The sequence below is a fragment of the Panthera onca genome, chromosome E2, assembly GCF_046562875.1.
Source record: "Panthera onca isolate mPanOnc1 chromosome E2, mPanOnc1 haplotype 2, whole genome shotgun sequence".
Classification (NCBI taxonomy): domain Eukaryota; kingdom Metazoa; phylum Chordata; class Mammalia; order Carnivora; family Felidae; genus Panthera; species Panthera onca.
In genome coordinates this window covers 50,209,656-50,234,667 of record NC_138353.1, presented here as the reverse complement: position 1 = coordinate 50,234,667, position 25,012 = coordinate 50,209,656, and the positions used below count along the sequence as shown (strand labels likewise).

Below are 25,012 nucleotides of genomic sequence, written 5' to 3'. Positions count from 1 at the left end.
GAGACACAAAGGTGAGTAAATCGCAGTCCATTTCTTCAATGAGTTGATAATGTATGACTGAGTTCTAGGAACTTTCAAAAGAGAGGCAATTGACTGATCAAAGAAAATTATCATTATGTGCCCAAATAGGCTTCTAAATTATCTGTGTGCTAAGAATGATGCTTCATTAAGTTACTCATTTTCTCTAGTTCCAGCAGCTCAGCCAGAGGAAAAGAAAAAAAAAGAAAGTTCTTTGACTGCAGCACGTTGTCCCTGGTCCATATAAGATCCAAACCAATACCCTTCTCATAGCAAAGAAGTCCTTTCTTCACCACCAAGCAAACAGCCTACAGCTTCCTTCTTCCACCAGGTGTTTATATGTGATCAGCCAACTACAAATACCACCCGCCATATTGCAAACTGCCTCCTTGTCAGTCTCTCTTAAGGAGCCATGCCCCTGCCAATAACATGCAGCGTTTTACACACTTACACACTTTTAACAGACTAGAGAATGGTTTATATACAAATCATATATATATGTTTATATATACAAAACATATACAAAACATATATGTTTTATATACAAAAACATATATATATGTTTATATCATATATAATACTCCAAATATTATATATACCAACCTCCAAATACTAGAGAGAGAAGGAGATGTTCAGAAATCTCAGAGGCATCAGAGGAAATAAAAGGAAAAAATTCTGTCAACCAACCTTAAATGAAGACCATGCAAAAACCACTAGGTTATTGGATAAAACTTAAAAACAAATGACAGGTTTTATTTATTTCTTAGACTTCCACGCTAGGTAGTGGACAAGTAAGATTTTTTTTCAGTTTCTGGGGTCTCTGAGATAAGTTCACTCACCTTTAGTATTTTCAAAAGTTATACCATGAAACAGAATAGAAAATGAATATTAATTCATTTTTCCTTGAAAAATGCTTTCTAAGTAATTCCCAAGATTCTGTGTCTCAACTTAGTTTAAGAGATTCGTAAACAACACACAGGGATGACTCTGCTTCTTTTCCCTGAGAGACTATGCATTCTGTTAAAGAAACATACCCAGATGCTGTCTTCTTGTCGATATTGTTTCCAGTTCCTGCCACTATCACTGAACATCAGGAGGTAGCTGGTCACCCAGTTGGAGCTCCCATATCCCCCTTGGGTGGCCACAGCGGTGATCTCCATTCTCTCTCCAAGGTCAATCTGCAACCACTGGTATTTGTTTGACACAAGTGGAGACCAGCCACCAGCTCCTTTTATGAAAATAGAAACAGAAGACAACGGGAAGAAGATTAGTTAAAAATCTGTTATTGGATAGAAATGCCAGTAAGACTGTATTCCTGTATGGAATTTAATAAAGTCAAATTTCCAAAATACGAAACTTCTCATAATTGTAGAATAATACAGAAAAACAAGAATTTAGTATAAATGGATGAAGCCTGTGTTAATTATGTTCATTTCTAGGTGTTATAACTCCCAACACGGGGTAGAACTGAGATTCTACTGAATGTTCAAAGTGCTTAATTTGACAAGTGGACATTCGTGTCTACACTTGGAACTAGGAGGGTTACTGCCCACACACATGATTAGGTGATGGTTCGACCTTTAATCATAGTTCACGCTGTGGCATAACTAGAATACTACCTGTGGTATCTGATCATGTTTAGACTTCCTGGAGAAAGAAGTATAGCATAAAGCCTGCAAATACAGATGGCCAAAAAGGATAGTCCCTATCCTCACTGTGTTGACGGGTTTATAGGAGGGACAGACATTGGAAACCATGCTTGAAACACAAATGTTAACGGTGAGGCACGTGCAGGAAACAATAATACAACGGATGATGGAGGAGAGTTCTATCCAGTAGAAAGTTGGAACTGGCTGGCAACAAGCGTAGGAGAGGCCATTAAACTTTCAGGAATTTTGCAAGCTGACTGATGAATATAGCCACTTTTACAACGGACCATGGTTGGAGTATTTAAACCACAGAAACTGGCAAACTCTACAGATCAGCACCCATTCCCACCCCAACCAATTCACCAACACACCACTGGTTCTATCCTGGCCGGGTGGGGAGGTGGGGTAAGGGGGGGAGGTATGAGGTGGGGGAGGGGCAGTCAGGGAAAAGGTCCTAGAGTAAGGTGTGCTTGAGCATTCAAGAGTGAAAAATAGGAACCTATTGTATATTCAAGGAAGTGTGGGTAGAGCCGAACTTACTGTGTTTCCTTTTACTCACTGCACACCAGAATATTAGAGATGTGACTACTGGATGTCTTGTTAAGATGTTTCATTCTTCCAGTTAATACAAAAAAGCCTTATTTGGGGACTTTACTTATTTTAAGTAATATTCACATTGATAATTATGTAAGTAATACGTAATCATTGTAAAAGGCATGAAACAGGGTTTAACGCATTCTTAAATCCATAATCATCTAATATTCAGTATCTTTTCAAATGTAACATCTAATATATAACACCCCAAGTAAGAATATTAGCACATGTTTTCTTTCCCACATTCTTTTGCCACCACCTTGAGGCTGTAAGCCCAACAAGGGAAGTGGGCAGATTATGGATATAATCAGCTGCTCATGAAAGAGAGCAGACCATCCTCTATGTAAGGCTCAAAACTGAGTCAATACAGTATATTAAAAAGGAATTATGTGACAACAACATCCTATCCTGATGCTATAATGCTAACTCCTACTTGTATTAGGGTATGATTACCAAGTTATTCACTACATTGTCTTTAGAATGAGACTTTTTTTTTTTCAAATTTCCTTTTTTTCTTGGAAGAAGTCATTGTTCAAAAATGTCTTCCATTCCATACCTCTCTCTTTTTCATCCAAAATATTATACATACAGTAATTTTGGTTGGCTTGTTTTTACTTTTAATTTTCTCTGTATTTGCCCTTGAAGAACCTGTGGTTTGGGCCAGTAACCTGGATGGGTGGAGTTCTGTCGGCCACCAATACCATCTACTACGTTTAGGTTAGAGAAGAATACTCTCGTATTTTGAGCAAGAGGGTTTGTTGGTAGACACATGCTCTGGCTGCATTTTTGGTGTCTTGGTGTCACTTCTCCAGCACAGCTCTGCTGTCCACAAGGGGCACCTCTTACTCTCGCAGCCTGTTATCTATAAGGAAGACTGATCTGAAGACATCTTGAATTATAGCCTGCCACAAATAACTCAGGAAATTCCCAAACCCTCAGTGGGAGTTGTTCCCACGGCATTATTTTTAAAGCCAAGCCAACTCTTCCTCCATATTTCACTGCTCAGGATGTAATGAAACTCCAGCCTACCTTTTCTACTTATTCTACTGTGGTAGAATTCACTTAGTATTTATTGAGCAAGTGAGTACTTTGTGTCAGGCATTCTGTGAAGACATAGTTATTTAATTCTCAGAGCCACCTATTGAATAGAGGATAAGTCACATACAGAGAGTCTGAATACCTGGCTGTCACCTGCAGAGCAGGAAGAGGCATGGTGCTCTTAGCCAGGACCTGCCGTGCCTCTCATGTTGTTATGATCAATGGGAACTGGAAGCTCCCAATGGATGTAGAAAAGATGGAGCTGAGAGAGGTAGGGGAACCCTAGAATTTAGCTACCGGGCGGTTGAGCCAATTTTCCTCCCTCGAATTAACAAAGACCGTATCTCTGAAGTACGGGGACATGACGGGAGGGGTGAATGGGTAACTATTTCCCTCTACTGTCCTTTCTAAATCTTACTATTCTTCCTAAGGATCTCTCCAAGTTTGGAAGTTGAAAGTTTCCTGAGGTCTAATGCTAACCAAGCATCCTCAGTCCTCTTATACTATTACTACTGCCTATCTCTCTGTTTTTTTATCATTTAAAAAAAATTTTTTTTAAGTTTATTTATTTACTTTGGTTGAGAGAGAGAGAGAGTTGGGGGGGTGGGGGGAAGGGCAGAAAGAGAGGGGAGAGAAAATCCCAAGCAGGCTCCTCAATGTCAGCACAGAGCCTGACACAGGGCTTGGTCTCACCAGCAGTGAAGTCATGACCTAAGCCAAAATCAAGAGACAGAGCCACCCAGGCACCCCATATCATTGTTTTATACATAGAAAAGTTGGAAAAGAGTGAATGAAGGGCCCCCGGCTGGCTATCATTTTAACCTGACATTTCGACATTTGGAATTTTATCTATATGTAGCTTATACCTCTGGGAAAATACTGATTATTTTGTGTCTTGCTCTTTCTAGTTAATTTCAATGGTCTATACACTTTTTCAATATAGAATTTCATAATCTTTCTCTAGCATTTTGACACTCCTTGATAGACCAGTATTTAAAAAGTGAGCACATGAGAGGTGCACAGTAAGGAAAAAAGAATCAGCATGATTCTGGTGAGTTAAAATTGGATCATCAATTCTCATCAGGAGAAAGAGGCACCTCTCACTGACCGCTCCCTCTTCCCAGCACCGCTCACTGTTACGGCTGCACTACCCGACTTGAAACATTCGCAGTTAATTGACCTTGAACATTTCAATTTCTCACCTGTGGTGAAAAGGTACTACTGATATGCAAATTAAGCTATATCATTAAAGAGGTACACCAATAAAGTCATGGAAATTCAGATGCTCCTGGGCTTTACCAAGTGAAATCGGCCCCAGGGAATCCACAGATTCCCCACAGGGTTTGAAGCTGTTTTAGCTCTGCAGATGCACACGGTCTAAGTGTGTGATGCAGTGATATCCTTGTTCTGATTCTAAAACAAATGTCAAAGAGGAATATGGAAAATGCAAACTTCTAGGTATAGATATAGGTACAGATATAGGTAGAACGTGACTTACTTTGGTACTGGCAGCCTGTGGTGACAAGTAGGAACAACAGACATGAAATAAAAGCTGACGTTATATTAGAACAGCCGTCTGGCCACTACCAAACCACCCAGCATTCCGGAGCCATGCTATTGTCGTATTTACTTTTTTCACGGAAGAAATGAGGGCTAACTCCAGCCAACGGTAAAGTCTGAATTACTCTAAAATAAAAGAATTCCTCACTTTATTTATTAATCAAACCTTTTAGCTGCTGGTCAAGTATTATTCGTTCTTAATGATGCTTTTAATATGCCCATGTGTTCACCATTACAGTAGGCCAATACCTACAGACCAAAGACCATCTCTTTAGAACCCCCACCTCGTCCATGGTTACTGACATGTAACCCACCAGATAAAAACAAGAGTCTTGTCCCCTCAGCTCATTTTCTTCCTATTCCACCCTCCTTTTTCTCCTTCTTTGGCCTCATCACTGAGACTTGGCATAGTAAAGTGTCATAAATCTATCCAAACAAAAACACTTGTTGACTCTTCGCATCACAGTCTGAAAACTCACATTTAAAAACGAAAATCCTCCCGACTGGTGACTTTTAAATTAAATGTTGTAGCACTGCTCTGAGAATTAATTTCAAAAAGCATATTAAAGTGCCTATTGATTTCTCTCACATACAGCAAGCATGTGGGTACATGGCAGTTGTTACTTTTTGAATTATAGAACAATTATTATTACTATTGACTCCAAATACAGATTTATGATCACAGCACTAAATTCAGCTCTGAAAATATTTAGTTCCTGAATGACCACAAACACAGGATCTCTTGCCTACCAGTTCTATTTATTTTTTTTAATTTTAAAAAAATGTTTATTTATTTTTGAGAGAGACAGAGTGTGAGTGGGGGAGGGGCAGAGAGAGACTGAGACGCAGAATCTGAAGCAGGCTCCAGGCTCCAAGCTGCCAGCATAGAGCCTGATGTGGGACTTCAACCCACAAACTGAGAGATCATGACTTGAACCGAAGTTGGGTGCTTAACCCACTGAGGCACCCAGTGGGTGCCTACCAATTTAAACCATTTAAAAGTTCCTGGGGAACTTGCTTCTATAAAATATGTGGCTGTGAATTATAGGGAAAGAAAAGCAAACTATAAATGGTCTGTGCCTATTGTATGTCAAATACTCTACTCTAGAAATTTTAGTTACCATATTAAGCTTAATTACTAAAATTATCGAGTGAAATGAAATGTTTTAACACCTCTTCTTTTCAAATAAAACTTACAAAAATATTTACAGAGGCTGAGTAAATTTTCCTAATATTATGCAAATTAAATTTTTCCAAATGTTATACAAATCACTTTAATGTGGATAAGAAATTACTTATTTTTAAAATAATTTAAATCTCAGTGAGGATCTCATTTTAAAAGTCACTTCCCCCTGAAAAAATTATACAACTGTCATTGCCCATAGTGGTTAATTTTATTCCAAGAATATATCTAAATTATAAATTCAATATTATTTATTTTTCTTTAATTTTTTTAAACATTCATTTTAAGTAGGTTCCACGTCCAGTGGGGGGCTTGAACTCAGGACCTTGAGATCAAGAGTCACATGCTATACCAACTGAGCCAGGCAGATACCCTTATTCAATATTATTTAAATATAAGTAACTGCCTGGCTGAATTATAAATTTAATATCCATATATCCCATTTGCCAGATATCAATAATAATTACTTCTGCTCATAGAGACACATCTTACAATTTCGGGAAAGTGAAAAGAAAAATTGAAGAAAAAAATACTTTTGGCTGAAGCCTTAAAATAGAGAAAAGAATCACCTCTATCCCCTACTAATATTAAAAATGACATGACTGCCATTCCTGGTGGTCATCAGGGAGATGATGTGGCATAGAGTTTTGTCAACTTCGTAAAAGTACAAACTGCTCAGAAAGAAGGAGCCATATTTCTTTCCCAATATTTAAAGTGTAGAAAGACACAAATGTTCAAGGACACAAAGCACAGTGAACACAATTGAATGACAGTCCTAGCCACCACTAGGCCACATACATTTCTACAAAAATGATTGGCTTAATTAAAATTGTCATAGGAAAGCTTCCTTCTAAGATAATTACTTTTTTTTCACATGTCAACTAGATTTCCCCCAAGAGTCTAAATTTGCCCGGATCATTTTGATCTTGACATTACATTACAATAATGTAAGGAAACAAAAAGAACATTGTGCCAATATTTGCTTGGCTCCCTTAAATGGACTGCAGTGTCCCTGGGTCACCATGTAGAACTCTTAACAACTTTGTGTTGTTACCAGCTTAGTTTTTTGTCGGTTTTTTTTGTTTGTTTGCTTGTTTTGCCAAGAAGAAAACATGATGCTATTGATGCTGTAATTTGCTGATCTTTTTTCACAGAACACTCTAGAATCTTGGCATTGCCTCCCCTGGCCCCAGGGATGGTGACAGGGATGGACGCATCACCTGAGCCAGGCTAGTGGCGCAATTCCAGGATTCTGTCGGGACTACTGAAGGAGAGATCCTTTTCTCCGCTCAGAAAGCTGAAAGGATGGGACTCGGGAATCAAACTGCAGCAGCGATCTTTTTGGAAAGTCTGCCTGAGTGAAGCCAACACAGAGGGAGGCAGAGGTGGGAGGTGAAGTGAGACGGAGCTCTGCTGGCACAGTCAGCGCCCGAGCCCATTCCTGTGCCTTCTAGTTCCTTCCACAGGGCATGAGCTGGCCCCTTCACTTGTGATGGACCTGCTCAGGTCCACTGCTTCAGCGATTCTCCTCTCTCTCCTGCCTCGTTATCTTTTTTTCTCTTTGATGGATCATTCCCACGGATGTACAAGCATGCTGTTGTTTTTCCTTCTTTTTTTTTTTTTAAAGAAAAAAATCTTCTCTTGACTCTTCTGTACCTTTTTTTCTCCTTTTTATGTTACCATTCTTTGAATAAGATGTCCACACTCAAGCCCTGCAATTCTTCTCATTTCATTCTCGCTCCAGCCAACTCCAACCAGCCTTTCATTCTGTACCACTCAACTGAAGCTGCTCTTCTCAAGACTACCAGAGAACTCCACGTCACCAAACCGAATGCTCAGGTTTCAGCCTTCCTACCACCTGGCCCACCAGAGACATTTGAATATTCCGGCCCTTCCCAAGGCTTCGGTATACTTTGTTCACTTATTTTCACAAGAGCTCCTTCTCTTAATTTTCTCCTCAGCTTACTGGTCCTTCTTCCTCAGTCTCCATTGCTAGTTCTTTTTATCTCTTATCAGCTCTGAGGGTTGAGATGCTCCAGGGCTCAGTCCTTTGCCCTGGTTCTTTTCTGTCAACGTGCACTCCTTCATGATTTCTCTTGACCTCGTGGATTTAAGTATTACCTACATGCCAATAATTCCCTGAGTTACATCTCCACCCCACATCTCCTTCCCGAGCTTCATTCAACTTGATATCTGTAACATGTTCCAAACCAAACCTCATTCTCCCCCCCAGGCCTACTCTGTTCATACCCTTCCCCAGCCCAGTTTATGATAATTCCATCCTTCTGGTTTCTCAGAAGAGCAACAACAAAGAAGTCATTCTTGACTCCCCTCTTTTTCACCACATAACCATTCCAAGAGAAAATGTTACTGGTGCTGCTCACCTGTCCAGCATCAGACTATTTGCCCATCTTCATTGGTACTCCTTTGGCTCAAGGCACATGATTTTACCCTACATTCTTGCAGAAGCCACCGAAGAAGTCTCTCTGCTTCTTCCCTAGCTCATGGAGGCTCCATTCTCCATGTAACAGGCTTAAAATATTATCCCTGTGTTCAAAACACTGCAGTAAGTCTCCATCATACACACAGTGAAAGACAAAGTCATCGCTATATGGCCCACAGGGTCCTATGTGATCTGCCCCCTTATACCACTCCCACCCATGTCTGCCCAGCCTCTTCTTCCCAGTTCACGCCCCATCAGCAGCAAGGGCCTCCCTCCCTGAGGTTCTCTGCACAAACACCAGTCATTCTCCTACCTCCCAGTCCCTGCTGTGCGAAGTGATCCTTTCTGCCTGGAGTGCTCCCCTCTGAGATACACTGGGCTAACATCCCTGCCACCTTCGAGTCTTTGCTCGGATCTGATCCTTCCCATAGAGGCCTGTATCCCCTGACCTCCCTTGCCACAATTTTTCTTACCCAACAATACTGTTCCCATTTGTCTTACCCAAAACAACTTTCTCATTCTTTTTGACAGGAATTGACATAGTATACGATTTCCTTTTACACACAGTATATGATTTTCTTATTTATTACATGTATTCTTTATCTTTTATCTTGACTTACTAGAACATAAGCTTGATGAGACCAAGAGTCTTTGCCTGTTTTACCCACAGATAGATCCTAAGTGTCTAGCACATGGCCCGACGCACGGTGGATGCTTAGTAACTATGTACTGCATAAAGGAATGAAATAAATCTGTAGCCATCCAGGTATAATAAGACTGTGTAAATTCATATACCAAATTAGTGGCAAAGTGGAAACTGGAGCCAAATGAGGTTTCTTTGCAGCGAGGTATTTTCAGTGAGGTTCTCAAAGAGAAAGCTCAAGTATGTACACACACACACACACACACACACACACACACACACACAGACTACCAATTGCCCCAAAGTTATACAGTTTAATCACTTGTAAACTACATTTCCTAGATGTACTTATGGCTTTGTTTTTGGATTTTTGATACAGTGAAAAAGATGCTTTTCACTTCATTTCCCCAGAAAGGCTCTAAATTAATAATACCTCACTCAGTTCTCTGAGGTTTCAGTTCTTTGCTGTTGATCCGTTTTTCCCTCGCGGCAAATTGGCAGACTGACTTTCCGTCCTACTTCATGTATTGCCAGAGCAAACATTTCTGAAATCTTTAATAATTCAGTGGATTGAAAAGTAAATATTTACACCCTTCCTCTGTTAGGGCATTTTGATTTGTATATTTGATTTGCAAATTTTGTGACAGCCAAATTTGCTCTGGAAAGCTGGGAAAAAGTTATAAAAACACTAAATTCTGTGCCAGCAAGTTTTATTTCACTCAAATTAGTCATTTTAGGAAAATGACTTTTAGCACATGATGTCTAGAAATTCAAACGATAATCAGGACTTGCTCATGTTTTGCTTTCTAAGCCCATTATGATGCTTTTCTAAAAGTTTCGATTTAGATCTATTGCAGTGAGACAGGTCATTTCAGTAAATGACATCATGCATCAAAAAGAACATACTGACAATATCCCAGAGGTTTAAAAACCATTTTTTGCTTCCGTACCTTCCTTTTTTTTTTTTTTTATCTTCCTTAGCCAGACAGAGATGATAAGCTGTCATGAGCCAAATGTCCTCATATCACTCCTTCTGGGTCAAAAAACTGAAGTCACTCTCTTGTACCAACAGACATCATTTCCACATAATGACTGCAAAAGGCAGCATTACTGGAACACAGTATATCAAAAAGGTAAAAAGTGCAAAACCAATCCCAAGCATTTGATTGATTAAATCATTTAATGCTTTCTCAGTTTGTAAAAAATGCTAAGACATATTAAGATAACATCATATTCCCAATTATGGAGATATGTTTACCTCTAGGCTTAGGTACTTTTGAGTTCAGTCTTGAATATACGTGCTTTATTTAATTCCATGACTTACTCCTTTTTAAGTGATACTTCATTGTGGAAAGTTTTATTTTACAAGCAGCAGGAAAAACTATTAGCGATGCTTGTGACCATGACAGTCTTAGCTTTTACCTCAGAAGCTTGACTAAACTTTACACAGGGTCCTTCCCAACTAGAAGTGCCTGACTTCCCTTTTCTTAGAGCATTTAATTTAGGAAACTTGCAACTATAAACCATTTCTCTGCCCCCTGAGATATAAATCTTCCTCAAGCCTCTTTCCAAGTTTATAATCCAAGAATGTCTTTCTCAAGGACCTGAGTCATCCCTTGAAATGCAGTCATCAAGAAAGTGCCTCATTTCCCAGTCTCTATGGGAGGGCATGGGTCTAATTTCTGTAATTGCCAATTAGCAAACACAAACACCTGATCACAATGACCAACTTCCCCGCCTAATGTTCTCCAGTACTTTTCTACTGGCTCAACCCAGGGCTTACAAACTCTATTTTGTTTCAACAGAGTTGGGTTCAATGTCTCTTCTCTATTGCAACAGTCTTGACCTTCATTGCTATGGTATTGAAAGTCTGTCTGGTCTTTTTACCCAATCCGTGCAATTATTCTTTTGTTTTTTGTTTTTTTTTTTTAATCTATTATTGAAGTATAGTTGACATACACTATCATATTAGTTTCAGGTGTACAAGAGTGATTCAACAATTCTATACATTACACAGTGCTTACCACAGTAAACATAGTCATCATCTGTCACCATACAATGTTATTTCAATGTTATTGACTAGATTCCCTGTGTTGTACTTTTAATCTCCATGACTTTTTTCATTTTGTAACTGGAAGTCTGTACTAGTGTGATTTTTCTTTGGCAGGAGATAACTGGGAGTTTTTTAATTGGAACAATGTGTTTTTCATCTTTCTGTCTAATGAATTATATTCCCTAGAAACCATTCCACAATCAAAGTCCAGGAGGAGAAGATAAAGAGCAATGCTCAGAAGTGAATGAGGGTCTGACTAGAAGCTCACTTGAGGGATCCTTCATGGTAGTGACATCACCCAGAGATGACTGCACAGTTGTTCCATCTATTAACCAAAGAATGTCACAGCCAGCTTCATAGACTCTGAATAGCAACAAGAGGTGTCATGGGACTCCTTCAGCAAAAGGTGATGGCCTTGGCCAAGAAAACAATCAAGGGAGGGATCGGCCACTAAAACTGGCAATGCATTACAACAAACATGTAGGGTTAGGACCAACCCAACCACACTCAGCAGATATCACTGCCAGGTATAAAAGGATCCAACCAACGATCTTGTGGTAAATACCAACATGACAACCAACATATGCTGGGGGAGCTGCTACCCAGTCGTGCCCTGTATCATCTGAGTTCCTCATATGTCAACCATCATTTTGGAAAGAACTAAAGGAAAGATGAGGAAATCATAAAGTCTGATTTCAGGACAGGTCATGATCTCACAGTTCATGAGATCAGGCCCCACATCGGACTCTGTACTGTGAGTACATAACCTGCTTGGGATTCTCTCTCTCTCTCTCTCTCTCTCTCCCCCCCCCCCACCTCTGCATCTACCCTTCTGTCTGTCTCTCTCTTTCTCTCTCTTCCTCTCTCTCCCTCTCTCTCTCTCTCTCCCTCTGTCTCAAAATAAATAAAATGAGCTAAAAAAAAGTCTGAACATTTATCTGGAAGGGATTGACACAATCAAAGGAGGCTACTCTACCCAGCAGTCACCAGAGGGCTTGAGGTGAACTGATTTGTGGGCATATATGGGAGTCTCTAAACTGAAAAGCAAATAGGATCACCCCCCACTTAAAACAATACTCACCAATGCTAATGTGTTGACAATACTGAAAAAATATGTCGTGTTTCCATGTTATTCCTCAACTCACATAACCTGCAAACTCAGAGATCTGAAATTGGCTGAGAAAATCAGATCAACTAATATCTCAGATCTGAATGGTTAATGTACTGTGGTATCTTTATGAGTAAATGTTTAAGTGCCTAATATCCCCAAAGCTGCCGATTATACATTTTATGCAAAGTGTGATTTTATAAAACTGTATGTGGATTGTGAAAAACAGGGCTATTTGCATGTGTAGATGGGTGGTCAACCAGGATGAATGCTTCTATCTGATTCGAAAAACATCCTGCCATATGTGCAGTAGATTCTGGACTCCAGATCTGCACTGTAGAGCAAAATCGCTCAAAATTCAGTAGGCATCACAGTAGTAACTGGTAGAAATTAGACAGAAGCAAAAAAAATTATATATATGTAAAACATCATATATAATATATAATTATAATAATTACATTATAGTATATAAATATATATGTATATATATGTGTATATATATATATACATCTATCTATATATATATACACATATATATACACACACATATATATATATAGTACACACACACACATACACACTGCTTTTAATGGATGGAATGTTCCACAATAGCACGGGGCAGTGGGATGCAAATAGAATTTAGTGTCTGAAGCCAGCAAGTACAATATTCCCCCATGCACACATTCAATTCTAGAAATGCTTTGAGTTGCAGACCCTTTTGCTACACAAATGAACTGCTTCCTCTAACATCCAAGCACCCTAGCCAGCTCCATCTGGCTCCTGGCCTATGTACAAACAGAAGAGCACACAAGAGCTCTGTTTTTATGAAAAACACAGAGAAAAAAATATGCTCTTACGGGTTTTATGTCAAAAATGTGATTGGCCAAATGTGTAATTTGGCCAGCGATTGACATACGTTTGGATGTTTTAAATGATGCTCAATTATTACAGGTGTTTTAAATGAGTTCTTTACCTCTTTATATACAACAAATCAAGGTTCAACATATTTAATTTGGGGATTGTGCTCAAACAGTGAAGAAAACAAACAGACGCAAGTGTAACAAGCCATTGCTGGCGATTTTTCCCATCGAGCACTTCTATTCATTAATCTGATTTTAACCTATGGTTATAAACTTGTGATTTTTGTCACTGAGAAAGAAATAACTTCTAAAATGACATGCCACTAATTGTTCCACAGGAGAAAGAGCAGGCAATTCCCCTGGCTTGACCGAGATAAAAATCACCCCAGGCTGAGGGAGCAGGATCCAGTCTGTCAGGATGCGAAAGGTGGGGAAGTGCAGGCAGAAGAGGAAAAAAGCACATCATTTTGCTCTGTTTATCTCCATCTTATTTCTATTTGTAATGCATAATGGAAAGTTCTAAATTGTCCTTTTTGATAAAAAGAAAGTTGCCTCTCACAAAGCAACCTCATTTCCACTCAAACCAGTGAGGCCTTTCATACGATTGTCAGGCCACCTATCACAGTTCATGGCTCCCAATGTATATTGATCCAATGAGTCATAATAAAGCAATGCTTCCAGCTGGGAATGAGAGTTAATGCAAACATTTTCTAGATCAGAAAAGACGGACCAAAAAAAAAAAAAAAAAAAATAGGTCATGCTTCTGCCTAGCCAATTTCAAATTGCTTCTGGCGATACTGTGAATCTCATCTACACCCCTGCATTTTCCACACACTCTGTTACTACCAAGGAGAATGGTAGCAACCAGAAAATAGCATCCTAGCAGAATCAGTTCAGCACATGCTTGTGATGACGGCTACAATAATTATAAAATGCAAATCCTTTTGATAAGCACAATGGAAAGTCAATTACCACCATGCACTTATATTGCAATTATTACTATTTTGCTATATTCTTTTCTGACAGTAAAAAAATAATAATAAAGATCAATTTGCTGTTGTTTGGAATGTACCTTCAGAATTCAGAATTTTTCATCTTTATTTTAAAAATTACCACAAAAGGGGCACCTGGATGGCTCAGTTGGTTAAGCATCTGACTCTTCGTTTTGGCTCAGGTCATGATCTCACAGTTTGTGAGTTCAAGCCCTGCATCAGGCTCTGTACTCACAGCACAGAGTCTGCTTGGGATTCTCTGTCTCCCTCTATCTCTGCCCCTCCCCCCCCCAAATAAACATTAAAAAAATAATTTACCACAAAAGATTTTTTTTTAACTTTTAATAAAAAAGAATGAATGAATGAATGGGGCAGCTGGGTGGCCTAGTCGGTTAAGCATCCAACTGCAGCTCAGGGCATGATCTCGTGGTTTGTGGGTTCGAGCCCTACATCAGGCTCTGTGCTGACAGCTTAGAGCCTGGAGCCTGCTTCAGATTCTGGGTCGGCCTCTCTCTCTCTGCCCCTTCCCTGCTCCCACTTCCTCTCTTGCTCTCTCAAAAATAAATAAACATAATTTTTTTAAAAGTGAATGAATGAATGAATGAATGAATGAAAGGGGTAGAGGGAAATTTTTGTAGGTGATGAAAAAATTTATGGCCTTGATTATGGTGATGGTTTCATGGATGCATTTTTTACAATTTTTTTATTTGAGCACAGTAGACACAATGTTACATTAGTTTCAGGTGTACAACATAGTGATTCAGCATCTGTATATGTTATGCTGTGCTCAGCCCAAGTATAGCTACCTTCTGTCCTCATACAACACTATGACACAGGACCATGAATTATATTCCTTATGCTATACCTTTTATTCCTGTGACTTTTTCAGTCTACAACTATAAGCCCGTACCTCCCACTTCTCTTCACCCATTTTGCCCATCTGTCCACCCCCTTCCCTCTGGCAACCATCAGTGTGTCCTCTGTATTTATAGGTCTGATTCTTTTTTGTTTGTTTATTCATTTGTTTGGGGTTCTTTTTAGATTCTACATATGAGTAAATCACATGGTATTTGTCTTTCTCCATCTTATTTCACTTAGCATTATACCTGCTAGGTCCATTCATGTTGTCACAAATGGCAAGATCTCCTCCTTTTTTATGGCTGCATATATATATCACACATATACATATATATATATATATATATATATATATATATATATATATACACACACACACACATATATACATATATACACATATATATGTATGTATATATATATATATATATATACACATACATACATATATATATGACATCTTCTTTATCCATTCTTCTCCTAATGGACGCTTAATTTCCTTCTATATCTTAACTATTGTAAATAACGCTGCAATGAACATAGGGTGCATATATCTTTTTAAATTAGTATTTCATTTCCTTTGAGTAAATACCCAGTAGTGGAATTTCTAGATCATGCAGCATTTCTATTTTTAATTTTTTGAGAAATCTCCACACTGTTTTCCACAGTGGCTATACCAATTTACATTCCCACCAACAGTGTAAGAAAGTTCCTTTTTCTTCACATCCTCAACAACACTTGTTATTTCTTGTCTTTTTTTATTTTAGCCATTCTGGCAGGTATAAGATGATATCTCATTGTAGTTTCAATTTCCATTTCCCTGATTACTAGTGATATTGAACAACTTTTTTTTAATGTTTATTTATTTATTTTGAGAAAGAGAGAGCACGAGCATGCAGGGGAGGAGCACAGAGAGAGGTAGACAGAGAAGCCCAAGCAGGCTTCACGCTGTCACTGTAGAGCCCAAGGTGGGGGCCTGAAATAAACTGTGAGATCATGACCTGAGCCAGAATCAAGAGTCAGATGCTTAACCAACTGAGCCACCCAGGTGCCCTGAGCTTCTTTTAATGTGTCTGTTGGCCATCTGCATGTCTTCTTTGGAAAAATGTCTATTCAGGTCCTCTGCCCATTTTTTAAATGGATTGTTTGGTGGTGGGTCTTTTTGTTTGTTTGTTTGTTTTTTGTTTTTGTTTTGTTTTTTTTTCAGTGTTAAGCTGTATACATTCTTTATAGATTTTGGATATTAACCACTTATCAGATCTATCATTTTCAAATATCTTCTCCCATTCAGTATGTTGCCTTTTTGTCTTTTATTAATGGTTTCCTTTGCTATGCAAAAGCTTTTTATTTTAATGCAGTCCCAACACTTTATTTTAGCTTTTGTTTCCCCTGCCTCAGGAGACATATCTAGAAAAATGTTGTTATAGCCAATGTCAAAGAAATTACTGCTTATGCTGTCTTATAGGATGTTTATGGCTTCAGGTATCACATTTAGGTCTTTAATGTTGACTTTGCTTTTGTGCATGTTGTTGGAAAGTGCTCAAGCTTAATTCTTTTACATGTGGCAGTCCAGTTTTCCCAGCACTACTGATTGAAGAAACTGTCTTTTTCCCCATCGTATATTCTTGTCTCCTTTGTCGTATTTAATTGATCATATAATTGTGAGTTCATTTCTGGGCTCTCAATTCTGTTCTACTCATCTAAGTGTCTGTTTCTGTGCCAGTGCCATACTGTTTTGATTACTACAGCTTTGTAGCATACCTTGAAGTCTGGAATTATGCTACCTCTAGCTTTGTCCTTGTTTCTCAGGATTGCTTTAGGTGTTCAGGGTCTTTTGTGGTTCCATACACATTTTAGTACTATTTGTTCTACTTCTGTGAAAAATGCTGTTGGTATTTCAATAGGAATAGGTAATTTAATTGCATCAAATTGATTGTTTTGCGTAGTATGGATCATAAGTGTATTCTTATCTCCAAACTCATCAAGTTGTAAACATTGAATATGTACAGGTTTTTGTATATCATACCTCAAAATGGCTTATAAAAATTGGCAATTTGTAATTTCAGGAAATATGAATGCGATATTTCCAGAGTCAGCTTGGCTCAACAGTCAACCATAAATGTCAACAACTTTGTATTTTATTTAAATGCACTGATTTTCAGTAATCAAAAACCTCCCAACAAACAAAAGTGCAGGGCCAGACAGCTTCACAGGCAAATTCTACCAAACATTTAAATAAGAATTAATACCTGTTCTACTCAAACTATTCCAAAGAAGAGAAAAAGAAGGAAAACTTCCAAGTTCATTACATGAAGCCAGTATCACTCCGATATCAAAACCAGATAAAGACATCTCCCTCCCCCCGCCAAAAAAAGAGAAGTATAGGCCAAAATCTCTGATGAACATAGAAAATCCCCAACAAGATACCAGCAAACCACATACAGCAGTACAGTTAAAAAAAAAAAATCATTCACCATGATCAAGTGGGATTTATTCCCAGGATGCAAGGGTGGATCAATATTTGCAAATCAGTCAAAGTGATACATCACATCAACAAGAGAAAGGATAAAAACCAAAAAACCCTATGATCATTGCAACAGATGCAGAGAAACCGTATGACAAAGTACAACATCCATTCATGATAAAAAACCCTCAACAAAGTAGGGTTAGGGGGAAAACACTTCAACATAATAAAGTCCATATATGAAAAAACCATAGCAAACATCATCCTAAGGTCAAGAACAAGACAAGGATGCCCACTCTCTCCATTTTTATTCAACATAGTACTGGAAGCCCTAGCCCTAGCAATTAGACCAGAAGAAGAAATAAAAAGCATCCAGATTAGCAAGGAAGAAGTAAAACTTTCACTATTTGCAGATGACATGACACTATATAGACAAAACTCAAAAGACTCCACCAAAACACTACTAGAACTGATAAATGAATTCAGTAAAGTTGCAGGACACAAATCAATTGTGCATAAATCTGTTGCATTTCTATACACTAACAATGAAGAAGCAGAAAGAAATTAAGAAAACAACCCCATTTACAACTGCACCAAAAACAGTAAGATACCTAAGAATAAACCTAACCAAAGAGGTGAAAAATCTGTACTCTGAAAAACTATAAACCACTGATAAAAGAAATGGAAGATGACACAAAGAAATGGAAAGGCATTCTATGCTCATGGACTGAACGAACAAGTATTTTTAAAATGTCTATACTACCCAAAGCAATCTACACAGTTAATGCAATCCCTATCAAAATACCAACAGCATTTTTCACAGAACTAGAACAAAAAATTCTAAAATATATACGGAAGCACAAAAGACCTCAAATAGCCAAAGCAATCTTGAGAAAGCAAAGTTGGAGGTCTTGTAATTCCTGACTTCAAGTTATATTACAAAGCTGTAGTAATCAAAAGAGTAGGACATTGGCATAGGTCAATGGAACACGGAATAGAAAACTAAGAAATGAACCTACAACTATATGGCCTATTAATCTCTCACAATAGGAAAAAGTCTCTTCAACAAGTGGTGTTGGGAAAACTGGACAGCAACATGCAAAAGAACGAAACTGGACCACTTTCTTATATCATATACAAAAATAAACTCAAAATGGATTAAAGACCGAAATATGAGACCTGAAGCCATAAAAGTCTTAAAGAGAGCAAAGGCAGTAATTACTCTGACATCAGCCATAGCAACATTTTTCTAGATATGTCTCCTGAGGCAAGGGAAATAAAAGCAAAAATGATCTTTTGGGGCTACATCAAAAAATAAAGCCTCTACACAGCAAAGAAAATAATCAAAATAACTAAAAGGTAACCTAAGGAATGGGAGAAGATAATTGCAAATAACATATCCAATAAAGAGTTAGTATCCAAAATATATAAAGAACTTATAAAACTCAACACTCAAATTAAAAGCAAAAATGAATGGGACCTCATCAAGATAAAAAGCTTCTGCACTGCAAAGGAAACAATCAACAAAACTAAAAGGCAACCCACGGAATGGGAAAAGATATTTGCAAATGACATATCGGATAAAGGGCTAGTATCCAAAATCTTTCGGATAAAGGGCTAGTATCCAAAATCTATAAAGAACTCACCAAACTCCACACCTGAAAAACAAATAATCCAGTGAAGAAACGGGCCAAAGACATGAATAGGCACTTCTCTAAAGAAGACTTCCAGATGGCCAACAGGCACATGAAAAGATGCTCAATGTCACTCCTCATCAGGGAAATACAAATCAAAACCAAACTGAGATATCACCCCACACCGGTCAGAGTGGCTAAAATGAACAAATCAGGAGACTATAGATGCTGGGGTGGACGTGGAGAAACAGGAACCCTCTTGCACTGTTGGTGGGAATGCAAACTGGTGCAGACGCTCTGGAAAACAGTGTGGAGGTTCCTCAGAAAATTAAAAATAGACCTACCCTATGACCCAGCAATAGCACTGCTAGGAATTTACCCAAGGGATACAGGAGTGCTGATGCATAGGGGCACTTGTACCCCAATGTTTGTAGCAGCACTCTGAACAATACCCAAATTATGGAAAGAGCCTAAATGTCCATCAACTGATGAATGGATAAAGAAATTGTGGCTTATATACACAATGGAATACTACTTGGCAATGAGAAAGAATGAAACATAGCCTTTTGTAGTAACATGGATGGAAGTGGAGAGTGTTATGCTAAGTGAAGTAAGTCATACAGAGAAAGACAGATACCATATGTTTTCACTCTTATGTGGATCCTGAGAAATTTAACAGAAGACCATGGGAGAGGGGAAGGGGAAAAAAAAAGTTACGGAGAGGGAAGGAGGCAAACCATAAGAGACTCTTAAAAACTGAAAATAAACTGAGGGTTGATGGGGCTAGGTAGGAGGGAGGGGAAAGTGGGTGATGGGCATGGGGGGGCATCTGTTGGGATGAGCACTGGGTGTTGCATGGAAACAAATTTGACAACAAATTTCATATTAAAATAAATAAATAAATTTTTATATTCCAAAAAAATAACACTCAACACCCAAAAGATAAATAATCCAATTAAAAGTAGGCAGAAGAAATGAACAGACGTTTCTCCAAAAAAGATACCCAAAAGAGACTTAAAAAGATGCTCAATACTACTCATCATCAGGGAAAAGAAAATAAAAACTACAATGAGATATCACCCCACACCTGTCGGAATAGCTAAAATCAAAAACACAAGAAAAAACAAGTATTGGTGAGGATGAGGGAAAAAATGGACCCTCTTGCCCTGCTGGTGGGAATGCAAACTGGTGCAGCTGCTGTGAAAAACAGTATGGAGATTCCTCAAAAAGTTAAAAACAGAACTACCCTATAACCCAGAAATTGCTAATCTTTCCTAATCTAAGACTATTCTTAATCCTTAATATCCTTAAGCTCTGATTAAATGGTAATTTATTGGGACACTTGGGTGGCTCAGTCGGTTAAGCATACGACTTCGGCTCAGGTCATGATCTTACAGCTCGTGAGCTCGAGCCCTGCATCAAGCTCTGTGCTCACAGCCCAAAGCCTGGAGCCTGCTTTGGATTCTGCATCTCTGGCTCTCTCTGCCCCTTCCCCACCCGTGCTCTGTCTCTGTCTCTCTCTCAAAAATAAACATAAATTTAAAAAAAAAAACCACTAATTCAAAGGGATACATGCACCCCTATGTGTATAGTGGCATTATTTACAATACCCAATTTATGGAAGCAGCCCACACATCCATCAAATGATGAATGGATAAAGGGGTAGGATATATAAAGTGGAATATTACTCAGTCATAAAAAAGAATGAAATCTTGCCATTTGCAGCAACATGGATGGAGCTAAAGTATAATGGCAAGCAGAATAAATCAGAGAAAGACAAATACCATATGCTTTCACTCGTGTGGAATTTAGGAAATAAAACAAATCAGTAAATGAAGAGAGAGAGAGAGAGAGTGAGAGAGAGACAAACCAAGAAACAGATTCTTAACTATTGAGAACAGAAATACCAAAGGGGGAGGGAGAGGGAATGGGTGAAAGAGGTGACAGGGATTAAGAAGTACATTTGTTGTGATGAGCACTCAATGATGTAAGGAATTACTGAAACTAACATAACACTGTATGTTAACTATACTGGAGTTAGTAAAATAAATAAAATATAAAATAAAATAAAAATAAAATAAAATAAAATAAAATAAAATAAAATAAAATAAAATAAAATAAAATAAATCAGTTATGCATCTGTTACAGATCTTTCCTGTAACAGATGCATAACTGAGTAGAAGAATATTGGGTCATGTTATGCACCCTTTGTACAATTTTTAAGTCCACCATTTTTACAAAATTATATGAAAGCTTGATCTAAAGTTCTAGCACTTTACATTCCTTTCTATAAAAACAGGGACAATACAATGGTATGGACATTATATGGAACTCCCAGGTAATCCACAAATTGAGTTGTAATAAGAAATTCATGATTTCCATAATTGAGAGATGATTCTTTCAAAAAAAAGGAACAAAAGCTTTTTGTTTTTGCTAGACTGACATCCTGTATCTTTAGAACAGAAGATTTGTCTAGGTCAATAAATGAGCTGAGAAAAACCCATCAGGAAACATCTCTAGATCAGAAGTCATGACCAAATCACTTAGAACAAACCCTTCCTTCTTTAGCTCATTTCCTTTCCTCAGCCCCTTTGGCCAGCCTTTTTCAGTATCCTTCATAGAGCTCCCTTTCTCTACTTTTGTTTAAAAGCTAATACAACTCTTCTCTTTAGCTTTCATTCTCAATAAACTGCATTTCTCATTGCCTATGGCTGCAATGATTAGTTTTTTGTTTTTTGGATGATGATGCCTAAATCTTTATTTTTAAGCTCTGACTTTCCTTTGAAATCTGTATCCCAAATCCTGAATGTTTCCTATAGATCTATTCATGGATGCCCTATAGATAACTCCAGCTCAACCTTCCAAAAATGGATGCCTTACCTCCTGTCAGAACCAGATGGCCACATCATTCCAATCTTCACTCAGACTGAAATCTTAAAATCACTTCTAATTATTCCCTTTCAATAACAGAAATAGAAATTTCTATATGTGTAGAAATTGCCAAATCTGGTCAATGTTACCTCTGAGGCGATTTTCATTACAGCCTTTGCCTTTTCATGATCCCTGCCTTGGTTTGAGCCCTTGTTATTTCAACCACTCCATTAAAAATGTACTTTCTATATTTATTTGTTAGTTGCTTAGGGATATAATCTTGAATTGAGTAAATAAGATAATAAAAAGAAATGAAAGCATTTTAGAGATTTTAGTGGGGTGACATTGGCAGGGCTTGGTCACCTGCGGGTACCCCTTTAGATATCGGATGTTGGGAGGGCGAGGAGAAGCTTATAAAGTCCAGGATGATGGCTTGGAAAACTTTCTAGATGGTGATGCTGACAGTAAAGTCATCAGTGGAAGGGAAATTTGTTAGATGTAAAATGGAAGGAACAGGAATCCCGAGGAAGCACGAAAGATATAGGATACTGCGGAGTGATTCGTGTTAGAACAGAGGTGCAGCTCTTCCAGGGTCATGACAATGAAGGAAGCAAGACCAGTGGGATTTGGCTACATTTACAGGCTTTGGAGAGGAAGACAGGAAATTGTGTTCCTGCCTGATGTCCTACCCTTCTGGAAATCTTTAGTATGTGCCTCTTAAAGAACCAATCTATTTTTGTCATTGTTCCCAGAATTGGTTTAGTAAAAGCAAGCTGAATAATTTTTTCTGGTAACAAAAGGAATCTTTCTAGGCACGTCATTTAATGCAACTTCAATTCGGCATTGGAGGCACTGGGGCCTCATAAAACAGTGCAGTTTTCTATGAAGTCTATTCTCATTCGTCACAATTTTGCTTGAATGCTATGTACTCCTCTCACACAGCCAGGAGTCTCTTTCCTCCACCTGTCTGTGGCGGCTCAAACAGCACCTCTCCCGCAGTCTGGCTGGCTGTTTACAAGAACTTTGTAATATGAAAGAATAGAGCTTATATATTTGTTAAATTAATAACTAACAGTCAGACTCCATATTAGAATACCATTGTCACACTTAAGTCTGACCTTATAAAAACTTTTGTGAGCTGGTCAGACATAAAAGGGAGGCTTGCCATTAGCTGAGCTGTTACTGTTTGAATATGGGCAAACTCAGAGTGACATGAACTAAATTAGATGGTGAGGTGACTTTAGAAGGTCAAAGGTCTGTAACAGTTTTGCTTTCTAGTAACAAAGGAAAAATGATGGACTTTTTTAATGAGCAAAGTTGACATTTCAAAGGATCTTAAACTCTTTTTTGCCATTTCTTGTATAAGAAATAGTTCTGATTAATTCTCACCAATCTTTTTTTTTTTTTGAATATCTGAAATGTGTCTTGAATTCCAATGAACAAATGAATATTTGGTGAATACTGATTTAATAAAGTATCTTTTTTTATTTTTTTAATGTCTATTTTTGAGAGAGACAGAGTGCAAGTGGGGGAGGGGCAGAGAGAGAGAGAGAGAGAGAGAGAGAGAGAGAGAGAGAGAATGAATATGAAGCAGGTTCCAGACTCTGAGCTGGCAGCACAGAGCTCAACACGGGTCTCGACACCACGAACTGTGAGAACCTGAGCCGAAGTCGGACACTTAACCAACTGAGCCGCCCAGACACCCCCTTACCAGGAATCTTTTATGTTGCTCTTGGGTTCCTGCTCACCTAAAATTAAATTCTTGTAGTTTACGTGTAGTTACCAAGTGGTAGATTTTATGTTTTTGAACAATATCAACACTATTAAATTTTCCTCATACCTTTTACAAATAGGAAGAAGGCAGAAATGAAATGTCAAAAAACTGAATCTGGGAGGGACTATGAAATTTAGGACATTTCTAATTCTTAATTAGAACTATGAAAGCAAGGAAATAGAAGGGTACGAAATATTACCTTCTTTTAAAAATCTCTAAATGCCATCCCTCATAACAAAGAATATAGAATTTATCTCCCTAATCACAGAGACTGGTTAGGGTTTTCCGTATTGGATCACACACAAGTTTTTCAGAGAAAACTACCGTATACAAAGGAATGTCAATATCACTCTGATCACCACCATGAATACCCACAATCAGGGGACCAAGTGTGATCACTGTACCTATAGGTGCATACAGAGTCAAAATAAATGCCAGGAATGACTCAGGGTCACCAGCTATAAATAGAAGTTGCCCGCATGTTCTACGATGTGCTTCCTTATCCTCACTCATTTGATTCTCACAACAAGCCTATGAGATGAAAACTATTATATTTCCTACTTTAGACAAGAAGACACTGAGACAAAGGGAGGTAGTCTCCTGTGAAAGGTCACAGAACTACACTAAAATCAGGCAAAGCCTCAAACACAATCGACTCCAGAGCCTGTTCCTCATCACAGATGATAAGGCTTCCACCTTCAGGAAGTTTGCTTTTTGTGAAACAGTATGCAGACACGTGAGCAGGTGATGCATATTATACGAGGACTTGAAACAGGATATACACTAAAGATGTTTAGGATCTAGAGAGCATTGCTGGCTGAGTGACTAGGGAAAACAGAAACATTCCACTGAGGTTCTAGGGTCGGGTTCTGAAAGGTCAAAACTGAGGGTTGACCATTCCAAGCAGAGGAATGATCTGAGGGCAGACAGATGCAAGACCCATTTTTCAGAATGGCAGTAATTGGACTGAAGGGAGAGAGAGGGCATGGAGAGGGCGGTGGTCATTAAGGCAGGAAAAGAAAGTGGAGTCAGAGCGTTGAAAGTCTTTCATTCAACGCTAAGAAAACAGCGGTCCAACTTTCAGCATCTGAGGACTACTTAGTGGCTTTTGTGTTGGGCACACGTGTGGACCACCAACTTCAGATAAATTAATATCAAAAAGACCATCTGAAATTTTAAATGTATGGAATAAACAGTATTTAAGGTCACTAATAATATGCATGCTTACTCCCACTGGTCTACGTGAAGATATTATTTGCAATCTTTGACC

The 25,012-nt window shown here is 38.3% G+C and overlaps 1 protein-coding gene across 3 annotated transcripts in view; it reads right to left on the bottom strand.

The window, feature by feature from the left end:
- The window catches only part of CNTNAP4 (contactin associated protein family member 4), a 251,964-nt gene that overhangs the window by 174,530 nt on the left and 52,422 nt on the right, over positions 1-25,012 (bottom strand). For all 3 annotated transcript variants that reach the window (XM_078439006.1, XM_060650097.2, XM_060650096.2), the window contains exon 3: positions 1,053-1,246. In XM_078439006.1, the coding sequence (XP_078295132.1) occupies positions 1,053-1,246 (194 nt within the window). The remainder of the gene's footprint in view (positions 1-1,052; positions 1,247-25,012) is intronic.